Raw genomic sequence first — 24,092 nt, 5'->3', positions numbered from 1 at the left:
TGAAGTCACTGGGTATATCACCAAGTTTGCACTTTTTCCTATCTGTTTGGTGCATGCTTTATTCATACTTCACTTGTTTAATACCTTATTCACATATTGTCGAAGTGTCCTTAGGTAGATATAATTGGGATTTTTGAACCCTGCCCTTTTCTGTTCCATATTGTCAGAGCAGAAAGTTTCTTTTTCAGCAAGTACTTAAGCTTAATCCATTAATCAATAAAGATCAACATTTGGTTGCATTAACCTGTCATGCTGGGAGACGATTGATTGTTTAATAAAAACAATGCGGTTCCGTTTTTCAGATGTGCAGATGCAGGGCGCACTGGCTATAGCAAAGCTACAAGACATAACAGATATATACCAGGAAATTTCTTTATCAGCTCCTCCATGATTGACACCAATAAATGCAAAGGATTTAACTGTCAGACTGAAGGTTTGTGTATCAGCCATAGAGAGATCAGATTATTTGGATGTGTAATGGTTTTGATTATATGTTGTTATTATATAAGCAAAGAATTCTTCAGTTCCACTTCTTGTATGTAGTATATACCTGCTGAACATTTAGTTACATAAATGCTTTTTTGTTCGTTTTGTACATTCTACACCTTTCTTGCATTGCACCAGGTGCGTAGCCATCATTTCATAAGTGGGGGGGGACAAAATGTGTAGTGTTACCTGTTTTTTTTCCTCCACTAAAAAAGTGAGGGGGACGAATTAACTTTTTATAAAAAGTGTCCCCTGCGTAATCTACGCCCCTGCATTGCACTATAGATATATTACAGTGCGTGCTATTTATTTTTCTGAGAAAGGAAAGCATGAGATTACTTTGTACACAATCTAAAACCATGCAATGCAGATGGTCAGATATATGTAGCGTATCAAAACTTTCCATTGCGGCTAACCTGTCTGATCATTCTAGTTTTGTGCACCAAGACCTCCCATAAAGTGCTCAAAATAATTTTACAGATTTGAGAATAAAATATGTGGTTATTGCTGTGTCCAAAAATCCTATTCTTTGTAATGCACTGATTGGATAACGCTTCAAATAAAATGGTTTTATGACATTAATTTAAACAAGAAATAATACAATTATGTTGTAGCTGCAAGAGTACTTTTAAAATACACAGTGAATTAGAGATGAATATTTACCTGCACATTTTTAAGGATACAAAATAGATTTTAGTTTATCTGTCTTCCAAAATCAATTACACTGTTGTGTGGCTCTAAGATAATCATTTCGATCTAACTGAAAAAGATTTAAATGCACTTGACATGTTACTGCCCCCTACAGATAAAAAAAACCTGTTACTAATCGATTATAAGTTAGAGCAGGGGTCACCAACGTGGTGCCTTTTTCTAAAAAAAAATAACTGTTTCCTACTTTGTTAAATCATTGTTGATGATTATTATGAGAAATCATTAACATGATCAGTGTCTTCACATAAATCAATAACATTAATTATTAGTAATAACATTTAATAAAAGGTAAATTGAGAAAATTTGTTATTTCAGATCAAACTGAAAACTGTGTGTATCAAACTGGTAGCTCTTCACAATAATCGGTACCCAAGAAGTAGCTCTCGGTTTCAAAAAGGTTGGTGATTCCTGAGTTAGAGCAATTGGAAGATTTGGATTGCTGGAAAATGTCCAACAATTCTAACCAGTTTCTACGGCGGCCGAGAAGTGCAAAACACATTAACAAATCCAAAAACAAATTAACAAATCCGAAAACAAATTACCAAATCCAAAAACAAATTAACAAATCGAAAAACAAATTAACAAATCCGAAAACAAATTAACAAATTCAAAAACAAAACAACAAATCCAAAAACACATTAACAAATCCGAAAACAAATTAACAAATTAGAAAACACTAACAAATCCAAAAAACAAAATAACAAATCCAAAAAACAAAATAACAAATTCAAAAACAAATTAACAAATCCGAAAACAAATTAACAAATCCAAAAAACACAACGACAAGCCAGACAAACCGGAAAAGGTAGGTATAGTTTGCAAATGGAAACTTACAGATCATTGGACAAGACACCTGTCAGTCAAGATATACAGGTGAGTGACAGGTGTCTCGTCCAATGATCTGTAAGTTTCCATTCACAAACTATACCTACCTTTTCCGGTTTGTCTGGCTTGTCGTTGTGTTTTTTGGATTTGTTAATGTGTTTCGTGCAACGATTCAGACAAACCGGAAAAGGTAGGTATAGTTTGTGAACGTAAACTTACAGATCATTGGACAAGACACCTGTCAGTCAAGATATACAGGTGAATGACAGGTTTCATTCACAAACTACCTACCTTTTCCGGTTTGTCTGAATTTGTTAATTTGTTTTCGGATTTGTTAATTTGTTTTTGAATTTGTTAATTTGTTTTCGGATTTGTTATTTTGTTTTTGGATTTGTTAATTTGTTTTTGGATTTGTTAATTTGTTTTTGTTTTTGTTAATTTGTTTTTGGATTTGTTAATTTGTTTTTGAATTTGTTGTTTTGTTTTTGGATTTGTTGTTTTGTTTTTGGATTTGTTAATTTGTTTTCGGATTTGTTAATTTGTTTTCGGATTTGTTAATGTGTTTTGCACTTCTCGGCCACCGTAAGTTTCTGTATAATAGCTTTACTTTAAAACACATTAAATATAAAAGTCTGAAATATGTATATTGTCACTAATGATTCTTGGATGTATTTCTATTAATTTATGGGAAAATAGTCGTTATATGACTTACTGTTTGAATGGGGAGATGTTGCTAGCAAAATTACAATAATAACAGGTAATAGATGAAGGTACATTCCTGAACCTTAATCAAAGTACAAATAACGTGCTTGAATGTAAATTAAGAATAAGTTTTCTTTAAGTATTCTTTTGACATTGGGACATGAGTATAAGTAAATGCATACTTGCTTTTGAAAATATTTGAATATCAAAAATGCTAACCTTAGAGAACTATATTTGAATAAATTATGCATTTCGGTGTTCATCCTTCAAAGGATCATACTGCACAATTTAAATGAGAAACATTTCTCTGGGTAAAAGCCCACAGTGAAAGTTGCCTTACTCCACGCAAACCCTCACAAGAACTGTGGGGTTCATTCTTTCCTAAAATTAAAAAGTCTCTCCTTGAAAATTAAGCTTTTTGGACCTGTTAGAGTAGAATGATGGGCAGACATAAAAGACTAAAGCACTGCTGTATCATTAGTGATGAAACAAAGGTCAATAATTCCCACAAGCACCCCTCTGTACAGGTAAAAAAAAAATAATTAAATTACAGTTTTAAAATTTTTAAACTTAAAAACTGAATATTTGTAGAAATTAAATCCTGAATTCTAATGTTAATTATAATGATTCATGCACACGTTGTTGAAGGAGGATTCTTTCTTTTTGCATGTCTAGTATTTGCTGAGAGCTAGGGGAATGTGATTTTCCTAGATACATTACATTAATGCGGGGGCATACAATAAAGAGAATAAAAAGTGACAGATAAATCTGCTGACAACCTTCTCTTGCGTTTGAGGTTGCAGAGGTGTTGAAGTGATCAGAGCAGAAGCTTTTAGCAATGCAGTCAACTGCATTTTGCATGTTACTCTCCAGCCTGTCAGGGAGAGATGGATTGTCTCTTTTAAAAATCTGGATAAAACTTAAAAGATGAGGGTAAATTGAAAACTAAGTCTAAGTGGTAAATCTCTTAGAGTACACAAAAGAAAACAGAAACCTTTAACTGTTATAATGGTTAAATTCTGTATAATAGCTTTGATGTGGCTGGTTTTAAACTGCCCTAATCATCCAATTATTGATTTGATTCTAGATTTGGTATAAGCAAAATAACTAAATATTATAACCTGCGTTAATCTAAATGATGAGTGGATGAAATGGTAGAATATGGTGCAAGTGAACTGAAGCCACTGCAGAAAGTAGGTACAAATGTTTTTTTGAACATATAAACCAAGATACAGTGGAACCCTGTTATGTCGATGTCCTAGGGGGTCGCCAAAAAGCATCGAGGTAACCGATGATCGAGATAAACGAAAATCAAAATGGCGGCAATATATTAACGTGCTTGAAATTTCTTTATGTACATGATGTGCGTTAATTAATGAGAATGTGCATGCACGTGTTTCTGAAGGTTTTTTTTTACACAACAGCGTTGCCGCGATTTGTTTGATGAAGGCATGTTATACAAATACATACAGTACCTGTTTATCTGTCAGGAATCCACCTGCCACGCCCCCTTCAGCGTGGCAGGTGTTTTCTCAGCCGCTTTCTCTGAAGCTCCCGGCTTCAATCGCGCACATATGGTGCTCGTTTAGCATCATCACCAGCTCCTATTTAAACTTCCACACTCTCACTGTCCGTTATTGGTGGTATATGTTGGTTCACGGCGGTCGTTGTTATCGCTCATGCGTATCCCGGTACGTGTCTTCCCACCGGCACTCTCTCAATGGCTGCGCTTTTCTTCCCAAATCGCACCGCGGATTTCCCCCCAAGATATGGCAAGTAAATCTTCTCTCTATGTAAATGAAAGTATTGGCAATGGTTAAAAGCTATTTTAATGGCAATACACCAATGAAAAAATGTACAATATAAATCAAATGAATATTTATACTTTATGTATTAGCTAAATATTATAACCAACAACAGGCAACATAAATAACACTGATTATCTCATTACACTGACAGCAAATGAGCAGTCGATTCTCTGAATTGATGAGTTGGAAACAGGTAAAATAGGCAAAAGTAAGGATCTGAGTGACTTTGGCAAGAGTACAAATTGTGATGGCTGAACATCTGGGTCAGGGCATCTCTAAAACAGTGTTTTAAGTATACAGTGTCTAGTACCTACCAAATTGGTCCAAGGAAGGACAATTTATGTGATGTGCTGGAAAAACAAGTCTGATCCATGGAGACCCCACCTCACAGGACTTCTAAAATCTTGGTGCCCGATACCACAGCACACCTTAAGAGGTCTTGTGGAGTCCATTCCACTATATATACAATCCAAAACTACCTTGAGAATCTGGGATTTTTTTAAATAAATGTATTTATTAATTTTATTCATCTACACTTCAGGTCAGATTTTCCTTAGGTCAATTCTCTTTCACAAACTTTTGTAGTCCATTCTAGCTCAACTGTATGATGGGGACAATACCAAATACTAAAAAACTCCGAAATTCAGTATTTCTAAGGTATGTGTATATGTGTATATTCAATATATATAATATTATATATATATATATATATATATATATATATATATATATATATATATATATATATATATATATATATTGAATTTTTATATGTGTGTAATGTATATTTATATACAGTATGTATATAAATATGTGCAAAAACTACCAAAAAAGAGGGGTATACAAAAGAGATAAGCAAAATATTATGTAACAGACCACTTTTTTTTTTTTTTTTGCTGGATTTTTATATGCTAGAATGAAACAATGCAATAGTCAAAATCTGGAAAATAATTTTGCCAGATTTTTGATAAACACATTTTCCAAAATTTTTTTTTTTTTTTTCAAGTTTGACCACATCAATGATTTTTACTTTATTTAGTTTCTTATTTTACTTTTTATTTAACTTTTTTATTTTTTAGTGTATAATTTAAATACGGCTTTAGATTGCTGTCTTTTTTTATATCATAACACAACTGAAGGAAAAGTAACCATTAGTACACGATAAATTATTGCATAAAAATTCTACAAAAAATAAGAAAATATCAACTGCTTTTATCTTCTGCAGTTTTCGGTTGCACTTTCTTTGCTGATATACTAATGACAACTCATAATAAATAATAACAAGACCATTAATAGTAGATAATAATTGGAAGAAAAAGAATCAAGAATCAAGATTTATAGGTTCATGACTAACAAGGCCAAAATTATGTTTCATAAGGCCATAGAGCTGCAAAGAGGAGATTCTTGACCTGTTGTTCTTTGAAGAGGTCTAGTTAATCATGTCTTCCTGCACTGAGCCATACTCCACACACTCCAAATCCTCTCTAGCTGATTACAAACAGACAGTTACAGCTGGTTATATTCAACCTGCACATAATGATGAAGCTGTAAGAACTCACAGCTGGCAAAAAGTACCCTCCAATCATGAGGGTTAGCGATGTCACCTTGTTCCATTGCATTCAAAGAGGTAGGTATCGAAAAAGTCATTGCAGATTCACAATGACACAGTTTTGTAGTGTCAACAGCTGGTTTTAGTTCCAAAAAAAGCAATGGGCAAATAAACCAGGAATAAGATTCTAGAGACTTCACAACTATGAAAACTGGAGCACACGAGCACAAGAGTAACCATTTTTTATAGGTTTGGGATGGGATGTTTATCTGATTAAAACCTTTATAACTATATTACAATTCTACATAATAATAGAAATGCAATGTCAAAAAGTTCAAAACCCTAATTCGAAAATAATAATGAGGACATTATTATTAAATGATATTTATTCATGTTAAACATTATTATTTTGTTTATTTGCAATTCTTCTTTTTCTTTTTTCGGCTTCTTCCATTAGGGGTCACCACAGCGGATCATCTGTCTCCATACCCCCCTGTCCTCTACATCAGTGGTCAGTGGTCAGATAATATTTTCACGGACCGGCCTTTAAGGTGTGGTGGATAAATACAACAAAAAAAAATGATACGACCGGCATAAAAAACGGTATTTTCTAAATATAATAATAAACTTGAATCCACTGTGTTGTTTTTTGTTCATTTTGCTCGCTTGGGGGTTTTAATTTAGCGGTAATGTATTATGTGTTACCGGCCAGAGCAGCCCCTTTAAGAAGGTAGCGGATGACCGAGGCATCTTAACATGCATCAAGAGTGAGTCATAGACAGATGTGGTGGAGAGATTCTGGTAATTTTCCAAAATAAAACATTGTACAGAATCAGATAATAAATAAATAGGAAAAATATAAGTTATGTTTTCTTTCTGTGCGGCCCGATACCAATTGACCACTGCTCTACATTTGCCTCTTTCAAACCAACTACCTGCATGTCTTCCCTCACCACATCCATAAACCGCCTCCTCGGCCTTCCTCTTTTCCTCCTTCCTGGTGGCTCCATCCTCAGCATTTTCCTACCGATATACCTCATGTCCCTTCTATGCAAATGTCCAAACCATCGCAATCGTGCCTCCCTCACCTTGTCTCCAAAACGTCCTACATGCACTGTCCCTCTAATTAACTCATTTCTAATCCTGTCCATCCTCGTCACTCCATACGAAAACCTCAAAATTAAACATACAACATTGCAGGTCCCACCACAGTCCTATAAACTTTCCCTTTCACTCTTGCAGATACCCTACTATCACAAATCACTCCTGCCACTCCTGCCACTCTTCTCCACCCACTCCACCCTGCCTGCACTCTTTTCTTCACTTCTCTAACACACTCTCCGTTACTTTGCACGATTGACCCCAGGTACCTAAACTTCTCCACCTTCTCCACCTCTTCTCCCTGCAACCACAACCCTCTACTGCCCCCCCTCTCATTCACACGCATCTACTCTGTCCTTCTCCCACTGACTTTCATTCCCCTTCTCTCCAGTGCGTACCTCCACCTCTCCAGGCTCTTCTTAACCTACTCCCTACTCTCACCACAAATCACAATATAATCCGCAAACATCATAGTCCATATAATCTACACTATTGTGATACTGAATTGTTTATTAAGCCTAAGAACATAATTAAATAAAAAAAGGAAAAACAAACAGTAAATTAATAATAATAATAATAATAATAATAATAATAATAAAATAATGCTAATAATTTTTTTTTAAATAAAATATTTTTCTTTATTTGCTCCTAGAGGTATGAAGCCAATTGCATTCAGTTGAAGAAAAGCATGCCACATAGTACTACACCATACTGCCAAACTGCAAGAACTGTAGGAGTAATCAAATATTCATTATGATATTGATATGGTCTTGTTCTGATAGTCCTTGGATCTTGATCTTTCCCTGGAGACCTGTACAGTCTGCCAGTAAGTCTAAGTGTCTGTTCTGCAAAAAGATAACTTTAATTAACTCTGTGACTTCCTTATTTGAGTTGTTTAAGGTCTGGGCTGCTGATGCTGGAATGCAATTTTTTTATCTAAACAGTTTCAAATGGAGATGCAGTTATTGTGCAGCAACTTCAGCAATTTCTCCTCTCTTTTTCATTTTGCTCAGTCACTCTCTTTCTTAAAACGAGCTCTTCGATCTCTTACTCAAGGGGTTGGTGCTATATTTGGCCATTGTGCATTGTCGCAATCTCGCCCTCTGCTCTCTCTCTCTCTCTCTCTCTCTCTCTCTCTCTCTCTCTCTCTCGCTTTGTCTTTTCATTGTTGTGTAACAGCAAAGCTTTAGCAAATGAACAGAAATTTATTTATTTATTTATTTATTTATTTATTTATTTATGTATTTATTCGTGGTATGTTGTTTATTAATAATTCAAAAAGTCATTATCCAGGTATGTGCTTAGTAACTTTTTTATGCATGTGTTGGACATTTGCCATTCACATCTAAAGTAGCAATGCAATATTTAATTTAGCAGCTATTAAATATTAAAATATGGTAATACCTGAACGATGTACTGATACAGCTGTTGCAGACTGTTTGCTCATCTATGTTTATCTGAATATAACTGATTGGGATATGGTGCACTGAGCTGCTAATCAACAAACACAAAAGTGTTTCTGAGGGATAAATAAGGGAAGCATCATCATAACATTAGCTATGTTTTAGTTGTATTAGTTGTTTGTTTGGTTTTTTTGCCAAATACTAGCTGCTTTGCTAATTAGGTTTTTCCAGAATTCTAGCTTTTTTTGCTAGCCATTTTTGCAATCATTTTAGCTGTTTTATTTTTAGCTATGTTTTGCCAGAATACTAGTTACATGTTTTCCTAGCTCTGTTTTGACAGTACACTAACTACATTTTGCTAGCTTTTTTGGCAGAAAGGTCAGATAAAACCACATTAAACATATTCTTCATGACAGCCTGGTTGTTTTCTTTTCTTAAGAGAAAAACACAGGCCAGGATGCTGGTGTACTTATTGGTTACGTATTATTAGTGTTTCTCCTTTCATCTTATGTTTGTCTTTAAATGATACTTCACACCATCTAGTAAAGCCTGTTTTAGGTTGATTTATTTTCTTTTGATAAAGAGAGACAAACATATAGGGCTGGGTTACTGAATTAAAACCATCAGATGCTTACAATCCATCTCTCCTGCACTGTGAGGATGAAAACAGGAGCACTCTCCTTCAGTCTAAACTGAAGATGACGGTGAGGAGGGGATGTGTGGTTAGTGGGCCATGCACTTCTTCTATGACCCTTTGGGATTCTCTGTGACAGCAAGGACGATGGTTTGGCTGCGAGCTGCGTTCACGGGTGAAGATATAAATATTGAACAGGTGGCTTCCATAGCGTAGCGAATGGCTCAGGAGAAGATGATGATAGATTTGGTGGCCAGAAGCAAGACTGCTCTTCCTCGATGCTCAGATTAATTTCCATCCTGTACCTGTCACTCACAGCTAATGGATGCTAATACAAGAGGCTCTGCTAATATAACCTCTTTCACTGGAAGTCCCCCCCTTTTTCTCCATAATGCAGTGTATATGAAGGACCCCTTAAAAGAGACATCTTTTTATTAACAAAAATAGAGAGATTTACCTCAGAAAGGTGCATATTTGGCACATGTTAGCTTGTGAGGACCTTCTCCTTCCAGACTTTATCCACATTAATCATCTATCATTGTTACACATGTTTACTTGTGCTGTAGGTGATTACAGGGTCAAACACATCTGCTCCTGCTAACTTTCTCAATGTTTCTTGGATTGCGCCTTGTATACTTAATGATCATGAAACTAACACTTATATACCAACAGATTGCAATACTAATAACAATACAACAGATGGCATTGTAGCTTTGAGGCAATAAGTCTCCTCCATTTAAAAAAATATGGAAGCTATAACATACAGTGATGCAGTGGCTTTTTGAGTAAATACGGAAATTAATCTAACGCTTGCAAGATTGTGAACACATTTATCCCTTTTCCGAGTAATTGATTGATGACACTCCAAACACCCTTCAAAGCTGTAATAGACATATTGATGAACGAATCACTGCTCCTCACGCCGACCTGTGAGCCTGATCGAAATGTTTGACAGATGCACTCAGTAAGGTTAAAACTAACAATATGAAGCTTGATCTCATATCAATTTTAAACATTTCTTTTTCCTGCCTGAGTTTATTGAAATCAGAAAGCATTTAAAAGGAAACACATGCATGTTCCTTTTGCTGATAGGCAACAAACTGGGTGAAAGGTCAAAACACACAAGAAAGTAACAGTGAATGACAAAAAAAACATTCTGTGGACAGATTATAATTTTTATTTTTTTTGCTCTAAAAGAAGAACTTATGTAGACTTCCTCACTCCTACAGTCAAACATGGAGGTGGAAGTTTAATAGTCTGGGGTTGTTGTTCGGAGCATGGAATGTTGGAGACTTATTCCAGGTGAATCAAACCAACATGGCCACTGTTCCATTCTGCACCATCCAGTTATGCCTGGACTGCTGCTTATGTGAACCAACTTCATTATACAACAAACAATGATCCAAATCATATGTCCAAGATATGTAAGCATTATTTTGTAATATTTTGAGATTGAAATTATTTTTACTTATAAATAAGACAATGAATTCCAAAGTGAATCATCATTTTTTTTCTTTATTTGGTCAGGTTTATGATAGATCTGGAACTGCTTCTAAGAATATGAGCATGAGGCAGAAAATCACACTGAATATTACATTGGTTCACCAAAACACACCGTTAACATACACACAAACACACACACACACACACACACACACACACACACACACACACACACACACACACACACACACACACGCACGCACGCACGCACACACACACACACACACACACACACAGATTTACACAGGCTCTACTAATTAATAGTCTGTAAGGCGGAAGGAAACCAGAGAACCTAGAGGAAACCCACACAGACACATGAAGATGTACATCTCCACAAGCTGCTAAATGGATTTGTTTACACCCTTCTATTGTGTCCTTGTTTGTATGTCATTGAACTGCATTGTGCAGGATGGCAAATTGATGCATCTTCTAACATGCACTACATAAAATAATCACTACTGCTTGTGGACACACAGAGCAAAATGTCACTGAGGCATGTGCAAAGTCGGTAAACTGATATCGACTCCCCCCGCGTTTTGGCACATAGATTAATTTCCTGTGGATAATTAACCCTTGCATTGTAGAGGCTCTTCAGATAGCTGTAGTCATCCCAGGAATGAAAGATGATGCCATAAAACCTCTCTAAGGCTGGCTGACCCTCCTCAACCCCCTCATTTAGGGCAGTAAATACATGTGAAATGGGCTTTAATCCCCGTCAGGCAGAGTTTATGGCCTCTCACCATAATGATCTCAGATAGTTACTGCAACGCAAAATGGAGTGTGTACATGTGTCTGTGTGCATGCATGACTGTGGGTGGGTTTTTCAGTTGCATATATTCCTTTATTTTCCCACAGACAAAATGGGAAAAAAGATAACCATATACTATCTTCGTACAAGGACTTTGAAATAGTGTCGAGAGAGACGAATGGGGGAGAGGGAGCGGCACTCTTGAAGTAGCATATAGGAAGGAAATAATAAATCGTAAGTGTCATGTTGTGACATATAGGTGCAGACTGCAGAACACTCTGTGGCCTCCCGATGCCTGTAAAGTTAAAGGTGTTCTTGAGTGTTGCTGCTACTTGATGCTGAACAGATGACCCATTTAAAAAAAAAAAAAAAAAAGCTAGCATTCCATCAACTCTCTAAAATATTCAAGGTTACAAACGTTTGGAAAATGATCTTAGATTGATCATATAAAAATACCATTTTAACTTCTTTTGCTGGGATTTTCTTTTATTTTAGATTGTTTTCTCTGTGCTCTCATTTGCAATCAATGTATGCCTATTACGCATGAGATCAATAAACACATTTGTTATCGAAAACACAATTCAGCTCCATTTGGAATAATATAGTGTGATCAATAAGTTCTAAACCATATAGCATCAGCCTGAGAGAGCTAGTAAACAAAGCTACACTCCCTCCATCTCTCTCACTTTTTCTCTCCTCTGTGCTACACCCAATCACCCCAGAATGTGTCCCAGAATGCTTTGTGTTCTGTAGCAGGTGTCCTCTCTCAGTCATATATCTTCATTTGGTTCTGCTGCTCCTGCTCTTAATGACGGGGGGGGGACGGGACATATCACCTACCTCTCTTCTCTAGGCATGCACACCTCTATCACCCACTGTTTCTTCTATCCTTACAGCCACAGTGCTGTATTTAAGCCCCCATTACCTCACATAAAATGAAATATGCTTGACAAGAAAACTGACCCATTTTACAGTCATGGGGTACTTTCCCTCAAAAACATGGCTGATTGAGGGAAAAGGAAGCATTTGCTAAAACCAACAAAATTGCAACATTTGTGGGAAAGATTGGGCAGCCATTCATCAAGTCAGCAGCCCAGATAACCGCAAGTGTTTATAGTATGGGTAGAGTGAGAGCTGCCATTATTCACATGCACTATGCATTAGTTGTGCTTATCAGCACTTGTTCTGCTTCCACCAGATTTTCCTCCTGCCTGGCGACTTATATATTTACAATTCAGAGGTGTTAGAACAGTTAGGTATAGGAAACAGGAGTGCCATGATAATCATAGCTACAGTAAAAAAAAAGTATAGTTGTTTGTAGGTAGCTGTATATGTTAGTGTGGTAGTAATGCAGCGATTACGAATTCATTATGTACATAAAGCATGCACAAAAAATTTGATTAAATATATATGAACTTGTTTTGCATGTTAAGGTTGGATTACTCATAGATGTACATCACATTTACTCATGCAGCAACACTGCCACCTGCTGTTTGGCCTTCTCTAATAGCATGTTGTTCCATTTCACTTCACTTCACGTCCCACCTCGTGAAGATTATGGACCTATGGATGATCATGGAGAAGTAGATGCCGAGTGTTTAAAGGCCCTGGCATGGAGAAGCTGATGCTGGATCTATGATGATCACAAATTGTTCTGTATTGTTGAAAGATTTATGACCAAACTTTTGATGTCACCCATATGAGGATGGGTTCCCCTTTGAGTCTGGTTCCTCTCAAGGTTTCTTCCTCATATCATCTAAGGGAGTTTTTCCTTGCCACTGTCGCCACGGCTGCTCATCAGGGACAAACGCACACCATTCACCTTCACTGTTGTTTTCTGTAAAGCTGCTTTGAGACAATGTCTGTTGTGAAAAGCGCTATACAAATAAACTTGACTTGACTTGACTTTCAAAATAGGACTAAAAACGTGGACTTTTTTAAACGTAAGTCAGGTTAACTTGACAAAGGAGAAAATATTGCTGCATCACCGTTCCAGGGTTTGATCTAGGTACCTGCCCCAAAACCTAAAAAATATTGGATGCTTTTTGGTGGATCATCTACCCCCATTTGTGTGTTAGGAGTGTAATACAGTGGCACAATCTATATCTAGATCCGTTTATTTTGACAAACATATTTGTATCCAAAATTAAAACTAACGTGGTCTGTGGTCTTTGTCTCTCCCACAAGATTTATTTCTGACAATTTGGATACTGCTATATTCAGGATCGCATTTCAAATGCACCTGTTATTTTAAACAGAGGCCATGCAGCCCTCTAAAAACAATAATGAGAAAAAAAAAAAAAAAAACAAGAACAAGAAAAATTCCTTTTCATAGCAGTATCTACCACATCACAAAGAACTGGCTAATTTGTAAGAAGAATACTAATTTAGTATTACATAATGTTTATTCACAGCTGCATTATTAGGAAGACCATAAAAATCACACCACAAGGGTTTCAGATCTGATTCATTTATTAGCAGTCAAATTTCAAGAGAAACAATTTTCCCCAAACTACAGGTATGTCGTGTTTGTTCTTTTGTCCTGTTGCAATCAGTGAGATTTGCAGATAAGATAGAAAATGTGCTCCTTTATTCGCAACAACCCTTAAGTAGATGAACAAATGTGCAGATGTGCAATTCAATGAGATTTTTACATTTAAGAGTTTGGAATGCTCCAAAAGGAGTTTTTATTTTTTTAATGCCACACATATTAGGAGTCTATTTACACAAACCAGTGGAAATGACTTTATAAAAAAAATCAGCTATGGTAAGATTTGGTGACAGACATACTAAACCTTTCATTAGTCCAAAAACCATTAAAGCTAAATTCACTCTTAACTGACCGTGAATTTTGGGGACTGTGCCGTGAGCTACAGTGTCACAAAAAAGGCACAAAATCGTTTGAACGTTTAAAATTAAAATATGGTCATTTTTTAATATGGATATTCATATAAGTGGCCAAACACAGTTGCTACAAAGGTTTAATAGAATTAATTGCATTCCACTTTTTAACTTACATGTGCAGATATTGTACCAATATGTAAAATAATAATGGCAGTTTTTTTTTCTTCTTTTCATTGTTATTGAGTGATTCAGTGCATTCTGGCCTGTAAACTTATTTGGAAATAACACATTTTATTGAATTCATTTGTAGTTTAGGGCAGGGAACTACTAATACATCTAAAACATAATTACGAATTGCATTAACCAGGCAGAATTTGGTATAAAGACAAATCCAGCGACTTAAAGCTGTTGCCTGTGTACATTTAAAAGCACACTTTAAAAGCACTTGTGTATGCATTACATTTTCACACACAGGGTGTTAATGAGGATTTTGTTTTTTAAGTTGCAACTATACATTTACAGCCTGTGTTTCTTTTCTTTTTTTTTTTTTTTACTTTTCAGCTATACATGATTTGTATGTGAACAATGAGGATGATGGAAACTTGATACTGGACAAAGAGAGGATTTTTCCCCTGAATGTATTTTCAGCCTACAGGTTCCACGTTGCTAAAACGTGAAAAAAAAAAAACAGCTTAGTGCTGAGTGGATGACTCAAACAAACACCAGCCAATTATGCAAGCTTAAAAAAATCAAACAAAACAAACACATTTAGCATTTCTGTACCCCTACTTGATTCTAATGAGGTAGGCCTAGTATACCATTGCGGTCATGAACTCGTTTTGTTGTGTTTAGGGGGGAATTGATGGATTGGTATAATAAACATATGATAAACTTATAGGGTCCCTCAAAACCGTTCACCCCAGAAGTTTCAAAATTGCACTTGATTCAAACACCAGTGTTAAATAAGGCTAAATTATAAATGTACACAGAATAGAGCTAGTCAATTAACACCCATGTTCTTGCCAAGGATTATCTGTCCTGCTTGTCAGTATTAGGCTCTGCCTCAGATGGAGTGTCCAGAACTGGATTAACAAATCCATCGAATTCCTCATCACATTGCTCACTACTGTCTTCAGCATGAGCACTGACGAAGTCGTTCTCCCATTCGAGAGCGTTGGAGTCCTCTGAAGCAGAAGCCGGCCCACTTCCCAACTGTTTCCCGGCAGGACGGAGGGCAGCTCGCAGGATGTCCTCCTCTGTCTTAGAACGCTCCCATGCAGCACCCGTCCGATTCATACCTACAAGTCATTGGACATGTGTCATTTAAATAACTTTCCTTTTAAAAGTTAGTCGGTGATCTTTCACTGTACTTATTTATAAGTGCTACTGCATGTATTCACTGCATACCTGTGTATTATTGCAATTACCCAATGCAACAAATTATAAAAAAGTTTACCAAAGGAATGATATGTGCAGATACAATTAAGGGAGATTGAGACAGTATCTAGTGTTTTTCCAAACTTTAAGTGACTAGTTTAGAAAAATCAGCACCAAATACAGCCTTAGATTCCAGCTATTAGAATCATAATTTGGCCAAAACAATGCTAATGTGGTTTTGTTCATTAAAAGAAAAAAAAAAAAAAACAACACTATGCCTAATTGACAAACTCATTACAGAGGCCTTTTCCTATTACATTCCCTTCCAGGCATCCAAAGCAGCTTGTTGTTACAAATAGCTGATTCCACCATTATATAACAAAAAGTGCTACATAAATTCTTTCCTCCTTATGTCAGGCAACCTGTCCCTAGCGAGTCTGGACTTGGATATGAATGTATCTCAGCAGCATTCTTTACTGCTATTTCTGTGGCCTGAAATGAAATGCTTGCACTGACATGGTTGGAGCAACATGTGATATGATGTTAGTTAACCCAAGCTCAGTTTGGCTCAGAGATGAACCATCAAAATCCACCCCAAGTGCAAACAAAGACCTCAGACTTGAAAGTCCTGTCCCATTTCCTAAAGTTATATGGATGTACAATAATACAACGATTTAACTTAAGAAAAAAGGGGAGGGAAAATTCATCGACAGAAACGAAGATCAGAAAACAAACAGTTTTACTACAGAATTTACAAGTCATTTCCACGTTAATAAAAATTATAATAACGCAAATTCTATTAATAATAGTAATACTTTTATGCTGATAAAATTTAAAAAAAAAAAGGAAAAGAAATCTTGTTGTTTCCTTGGTTTTCCTGCCAGTCATAATAGATATGTAACAGTTTGAGCAGCAGCAAAATATCAGCCACATGGATCGATGGACAAGCGTTTCGTATTGACTGTCTGCGAATATGCAAGTATCAAGAGGACATGCGACCCCTAAGGACGTCTCTAGGACAGGTTGAACATATAAATGCAAGTGCAAAAAAATATATAAATGGAAAATAATTCAATTCATCCTTTAAAAGAACTGCCATTTTTGAAAATTCTTTGTAGAAAATTTTGGATTTCATAAGATTAAAAGAAAATATTTGCATATAACATAGTTGCTGCTCACAATATTGTATACTCTGTATTGACATTGACATTGAATATCAGTAGTAAGCTACTGGGTTTAAAACCTTTAATGTCAGGTATATTAAAATGCTCAGCTGCAACCTGGATGCCAACAGTTCCCTTAGAAACAATCCTTCTAAGAAAAGCCTCTTGTGCAGAAAACACAACTTTGAATTAACAGTAAGCAACAGTCCACTTTGATTTTACTTGTTCAATGAAACCTTTTTTTGTGTGTGCATGTGTGTATGTGTATGTAATAAATAAGCTTTTCTTTACCCTCCTCATCCTCCCACTCAAGGTCCAGCGAGGTGGCATCATCATTAGTGGAGCGAGTTCTGCAAGTGAAGTCCCAGCTGCTCTCTGTATTAGGAGTCACTAAATTTGTCTCAGAGGAAAGTCCTGGAGATACACACAGAGCCTGGATATTAATGTTTCATCATATTTGAAATTAAATGGTTAATCAAATTCAAATCAAATTGTCATATACACATTAATACAGAGTACTTGTAGTGAAATGCTTCTTATGACATAATACATTTCAATAAATTATAAAAAGTATATTAAAAGTATAAAAATAAGCTTAATAAATAGGTTCAAGAAATAATCTAATATATATTAGACAAAAAGCGATGATGTATATATGACAGATATTGCCAGAAGTCCAGATTTAAAGTGCCCCAGTGTAATTTTCATGTGCCAGTTGAGTGTTAAAGTGACAGTTGTGCGATTTCTGCAAAATAATTGTGTAAAATAGGAAGTGAGACAGAGAGAGATGTCCAGGTACTAGGTGTTCCCTGGTTTAGACAACACATGGCCTGTGGGAAGTAGCTCCTCCGCATACTCTGTGTTCGCCTTCAAGATAGAAAGTCTTCCTTAAATGCAACAGAGAAATTGTTGGGATGGCAGAGGTCCTTCACTATCTTCCTGACTCTAGCCCCGGTCCAGCACCCCTTGCTGTAGATGTCCTGCAGATTTAGGAGCTTGGTGCAGATGGTATGCTCAGCTGATCGCTCCACCCTCTGGAGGGCTCACCTGTCCTGCATCGTGCTGTTCCTGGACCTGGAAGTCATGCTACCGGTCAGAAGGCTATCACTAGTGTAGGTGTAGAGAGTCCTGAACACCTGAGAGGGTAGTTTAAAGTCACTTAAGCATCTTAGATGACAGGTGCTGCTGGGCCTTCTTCACCAGGTTGTTGATCTCACCTAGGTCCTTGAAATTGTTCACTCTCTCCACTGGGGTCCCGTTTATCTTTAGCGGTTGGTATGACTGCTCCTGCTTCTTGCTGAAGTCCACTATTAGTCCACCTCTTAGTCTTGCTGATGTTCAGGAGATCATGAGACATTCCACAATGAGGTGGGATTGTGAATGGTGCAGCTTTTTGAGATACTAAGAAAACAATATACACTGGCATTTGGATCCCCAGGGGCTTTAAATATTTTTAAGCTGATCCCCAAATGCTATTTTAGTGTGTAATCAGATCTGGTAACAACTCTCTTACAAACTAAAAAATTTTAGTTTTGGGTTAAGTAGAACAGATCATTATTACATCAATTAAAATTACGTCCATGTAATACTCTAACTTATATAAATACTAGCTTTCTATACATTTCTGCTTTTTGACTTTCGCATTAGACCAGGTGTCTGCATGAGTGCAGGTTCTAACAGTGTGTTGAAAGTGATGGCAAAAGATCTCTGCTTCCTCCTAGTGGCTGGTTGAAGTAAAAATAATTTTTACCCTTGACAGTTTCCATGTTCCATGAATATAAACTGGAACAAACATCCACTTTAAGTTCCAGCTACACAGATTATTTTCCAAAAATTGGATTATTACTTCCCAGTATTATTCCATGTCATAATATGATATAGGCATTAATTAGTGACAAATAAAAAGCTTTGATTAACAGGGTGACTGACATCATGTTCTGCTGCAAAATGTTCTAAAAGACCTTCACTGTTGATCTGTGTGATTACCAGTATGCTTAATAATTTTAATGTATTAGCTACCTTGCTAACATTAGCTAACTAAGTGATTGGCTGCTAACACTAGTTAAAATCCATAATAATTTATTGGACTTTGGCCTTTAACATATGAAGGTGAACGCTCAACATATCTTTGTAAGATTAGCCAGTCACTTATTTTGGAACAAACCACAGAGGGACAGACCATAGACAAAAACAATCAGAGGTTATAAAAGAATTTCTTGCAATATTTTAGCACCTTACATGCACAACTTTTACATACAATGCTTTTATTAAAATGATAGTAACCTCAGCTAGCTAGCAGATAGTGGCACATAATCAGTCATGCCTAAAACATCTTTTTCTAAAATCTAGCACAATGGCATATTGTAATTTATAAGTCGCTGATTGAGGACCCAAATGTAGGCGAATGGGTCCGTGGTAGAGCAACTGGCCATCCACATGCATTTTCTGCACAGGCTTCAAGTTTTCACTGTGCATTATCTAACAATTTTGCGAAATGGCACCTATTATTTCAAATCCCACATAGTTACCGAAACAGTAACTATTACAGGCTTCTATGCAGTTTCTGGTTTGCGACACTGCTCACACATAATGTCAGGTTCGCAACTGGGGGATACGTGATTAATACTTGGAGAGGAGTGGTTGTGTCCAGTATTCTTTCACGGAGCAAAACCAAACTGCCACCTTACAAGTCCTCACAGAAAACGTACAATATCAGCATTGAGAGGTTTGAAAACTCACGGCTGCTACGGAATGCCTCTGACTGCGCCTTCGCACTCTGCATGTACGCTTCAAACTGTCCACCCGATGGCCTGCGACACACACACACACACACACACACACACACACACACACACACACACGAGTTACAGTGCATTTCTTTCACACTACATGTTCAATGTCAAGATTCTTAAAAAGATTTGTTGATTAAGACATTATTGGTAAAAAAAAAAAAAAAAACCATTCACATACTTCACACTTCTGGTAGATGAATAATTAAGTATGTAGTCTCTGGTAACAAAACAGGTCATTTTAGCCCACTACCTAGCTCTCTCTGACACATACAGTAGCTGACACTGATTCCATAGGAGGTGGAACTACACATTGTTGTTGCTCTCCGTATAGTTGTGTTTCTTACAAGACAGATATCTACCGTACATTCCAGGAAAGTACTGAAATGCTGAAAATCTGTCTCCTCACTTAAGTCCTTGTTGCGGATTTTGAGGAAAAATAAAAAATTATATATGCTCTGTCAAACCACATGTCTCTGGCAGACAGCTTGAGGAGAGCAGTGTGAGAGGATATTTCACACCATTAACTCTTACACAAGCTGGCTGCATAAGAATATTTATTTTAGTTGCCGTGTCTATCCTGGGTGCCTTAAGCTGATGTCTAGACATGCATTTCATCAGATCATGTTTCAGATCATGTTTCAGATCATGTTTCAGATCATCGAAAAAAATGTAAAAAAAACAAAATAACAAAAAAAAAAAAATGTAGGTATTGGTAAATGATAACACAAGAGAACACAACATGCAGTTTTTAAATGAAGGTTTTGATTGTTGAGGGAAAACAAAATCCAAAATTACATGGCCCTGTGTTTACTAATATTTTAATTAGTTTGATGATCTGAAACATTAAAGTGTGACAAACATGCAAAAAAAAAATAAAAGAAAAGAAAGAAATCAACACTTTCACACCTCTGTATATTTAAATAACACATACTTTTATAAAACTGCACAATCCCACAGGCTTTCTCTGCTCATACCGTTTTATTTTCCTTTCTTCTCGTTGTCAACAATCGCTCGAACGACTTACATGGAATCCTGCACTCACTATTTTACTGGGTATTACATAATATGTTGGTTTCCGAGTGCGAGTCACACTTACTGTTTGCGATGTGAGCCGTTGCCCTCTGCCTCGCTTTTCTTCTGTGCAAGCTGCTGCTTCCAAAAACACACATGACTTTAGTGATGACAGCCTACTGTGACAGATGGTTGATCATAAATCTCATATAAAAACAGCCAAACTGCATTTATTTACATCTTTTTTCCCCACATTTGTCCTGCAGACTAAAATGTGCATAAATGGGGTGAAAACAATACAAAAAATAAAATGAATGCAAATAAGGATAAGTGCAACATAAAGAACAGATGTTAAGGGAAGGTAGGAAAAAATTCTGTTTTATGTATAGTACTATTATTATTATTTATTTAATATTATTACTTATTGCTGCTTAAACATATCAGGAGTAGAATAAGTGACAGAAGTATGGCAAGAGGATTAGAGAAGGGCTGGGCGTGCTCAGTGTAGACGCCTCACCTCCTTTAGTTTGTGCTCCTTCGCGAGTCTCGCAGCCTCGCGCTGAGCTGCGACTATAGCCTCCTCTTCTAGCCTTAACTTCTCCTCTTGTGCCACTAACTGGGCAGAAATAACACAACAAAAAAGGGGGGACAGTAACGAAACCGAAAACAAAAGAACATAATGAATAGCAGGAATGAAAAGCAATTAAAAAGCAACACAGAGTGCAAAACATGGAAATAAAGAAAAACTTAAATCCAACTGCTTAATATATCCTGCCTTTCAATTTTAATGAATTTTAATTTTTAGATATATTTTCTTTTACTGAAACAAGACTGATAAGGATTAGAAGGAACGACAAAATAAACTGGTTTAATTAACTTTTAAGTCCATGATGTTTGCGTGAACTCTCGTTGTTTATGCACATTTTTAGACGGACAGCAGGAAGGACAAGGCGAGGCACACGAGTAACAAGTCATACCTCAGCTTTCAGCTTCTCATCGATCAGTGTCTGCTTATCGGCAATAGCAGCATAGTGCAGACCCTTCAGATGGCCAATCTCCTCCTCACTAATGGGCCTGAGCCAGATACAATAAAGGTCAGTCTTCATAGCTCTCCTGAGATTCCACAATTTATACATGTCAAAGTTGTGTACATCAGAATAGGTCTGACACCACTGTTCATTCATTATTCATCTTCATTCTCACTTCGCTCAGAGCTGTACTTTATTACAATCTTAAAAAGAATGGCCTGGTTAGAATGGTGGTTAATCCAATGTGCACACTAATGCAGCTCTCGCTTTATTGCCAAGGAAAACCCAAAGAACATTTCAAGACATTCGAGATTCTGCAATTTCGAGGTCCTTAAACACAACAGTTACAGTTTATAAATGATACTGATTCATCATCTGCCTCCTTGTGTCAATAATCAGGACATGTGCTCTTTATTTACACTTCCATGACTTGATGACAAAAACCGTCATCAACAAACAATCCCAAAATCCGAGATATTCTTATATATATTCATTGTAGAAAATATATGGAACAATTTCTCTGACTGTGAAATAATTTTCAGATTTTTTTTTTTAAATCTTATTTTTCTCTTTTTTTTTTTTAATTCATCTCCAGCAAACATCATCATAGTGGTCCTTGAGCCTATCGCAGGAACACGAGATTTAATTCAGGAACACATTTATACACTCGGGGGGGTAAATTAGCATTAAACAAAAAAGTGTAGACAAATCTTCAAAAAAAAAAGGAAAAAAAAGGTTGCATCATAATCTTACTATTATTACTACTGTTCTTGTCCTCACCGGTTTGACACAACTGAACACGTTTAAGACTAACAAGGATCATTTGGCAGAGAATGACCTTGAGAAAAAAAAACCTGTTTAACCGAAATTAAAAGCCTGTCGTGTGTATAACAAGCTATTTATTCATACAAACAGTTTCCCGAGGCAACTCTCACAGATGCTGTGCCTCTGGATGAACTTTACCCCACTGCTGCATCATCTGGACTTGTTCTAGGACAAAACCTCCACTTCACACCCACTACACAACTGTACACTAATATCAAATGTAACATAAATCGTATGAGGGGGAAAAAAAAATAATAATACATACCTGGCACAACTCTGGGAACTTTCACCCTGGGAAAAAATATGATTATACTTTATTATTCGAAAAAGACGCCATGTAAATGTGCAGGTTTATTTTGGGGGAAATGATTTAGTGCTCACCTCATCACTTTCCACAAGGTTCTCAAACTGCAACATAAAAACAAATGATGAGACGAGTCATTCAAGATGAACTCATTAAATGTGAAAAAAGAGAAAAAAAATGGCAAAAATTGTATAAAGAAAGCATACCTCTATTGTATAGTGTTCTCCAGTTGTGCTACTTCTGAAGTATTTTGAGCTGTGGAACAGATTTAAAAAAAAAACATAAATTAAAAAAAAAAAACATAAATAAACAAATTCAAGTGCTAAATTTTTAATTGAGTGAACAGTATTACAGTGCAATATTTTCTGAATATTTTAGTGTCTACACGTTGAGGGAATTAGGATCTAATGGCTCCGGTTCATTCTGCAGCTTGTTGGCTTGGACACTTGGAAGAGGAGGGCTGGGTTACGGGGCCTGGCCCTATTAATATCCAACACGTATGTTAGCAAGCTGTCACACTAATAGCAAAATAAAAACACAGCGATCAACGCGTGATGTTTCGAGTAAAAGCAAAGTTTATTCCCGAAATAAAACGGCGCATTCTGCTTTTGGTATTGATTACACCCGGTGCACTTGATCACGTGTTACTGTAGTCACTCTGATGATTCGCTTGACCTTTTTATATCATTACAGAGGTTAAATATATAACATTAATATGTACGGCACACTCACCCTCCTCCTCTTTGGATCCGGTTCGCCTCCCTCCAGAATATCCCAGTACACTGAGTCCAGCAGTTCCCCATGGCATTGTGTCAAAGTACAGAGAGGCAGACTGGGAACAGATCAGATATCAGCCTGCTTTTCCATCCCACACAGATCTCCCTATTAATTTCCGGGAAACGCCAGCGCTAAAAGGATACCACATTATAAGACATTTCAGATTTACAAACGAAATGCTTCTGATGAATAACTACCGGAACTTGTCTCATTCAACAACTATATCTACAGGCGAATAGCACTGGTGGCTGCTAACCTATTGTTTCCACTTCCTGCCAATAAAGCCACGTGATTAATCTTTAAACTACGGAAAGCCGTTTGGTTTAAACAATGCGCCACCGCGAGTCACCACTAGGGGGAGACAAACGGCAATAAAATTGCCTGAATTAAAAATAAAAACAGAAAGAAAAAAAAAACTCCTGTGTTCAAATAAAATCAATACATTTCCTAAGGCAATCGGTTGTTATTTTCTGGATTGATCCACTCTGTGTGTAGTTTTCG

The 24,092-nt window shown here is 36.5% G+C and overlaps 1 protein-coding gene across 1 annotated transcript; it reads right to left on the bottom strand.

Moving 5' to 3' along the window:
- Positions 1-13,924: 13,924 nt before the first annotated feature.
- On the bottom strand, positions 13,925-23,886 carry ap1ar (adaptor related protein complex 1 associated regulatory protein). Its single transcript, XM_083561654.1, has 10 exons — positions 23,547-23,886; positions 23,021-23,069; positions 22,892-22,918; positions 22,776-22,801; positions 21,635-21,731; positions 21,175-21,273; positions 20,743-20,795; positions 19,594-19,664; positions 17,146-17,268; positions 13,925-15,612 (listed from the first exon to the last, which is right to left on the bottom strand). The coding sequence occupies exons 1-10, from the start codon at positions 23,615-23,617 to the stop codon at positions 15,344-15,346; spliced, it is 885 nt and encodes a 294-aa protein (XP_083417780.1). The 5' UTR covers positions 23,618-23,886; the 3' UTR covers positions 13,925-15,343.
- Between the last annotated feature and the right edge of the window lie 206 nt (positions 23,887-24,092).

Source organism: Silurus aristotelis (genome assembly GCF_946808225.1).
Source record: "Silurus aristotelis genome assembly, chromosome: 14".
NCBI classification, from domain to species: Eukaryota; Metazoa; Chordata; class Actinopteri; order Siluriformes; family Siluridae; genus Silurus; species Silurus aristotelis.
Note: the sequence above shows the minus strand (reverse complement) of the source record. Positions and strands in the feature narration are given on the sequence as shown.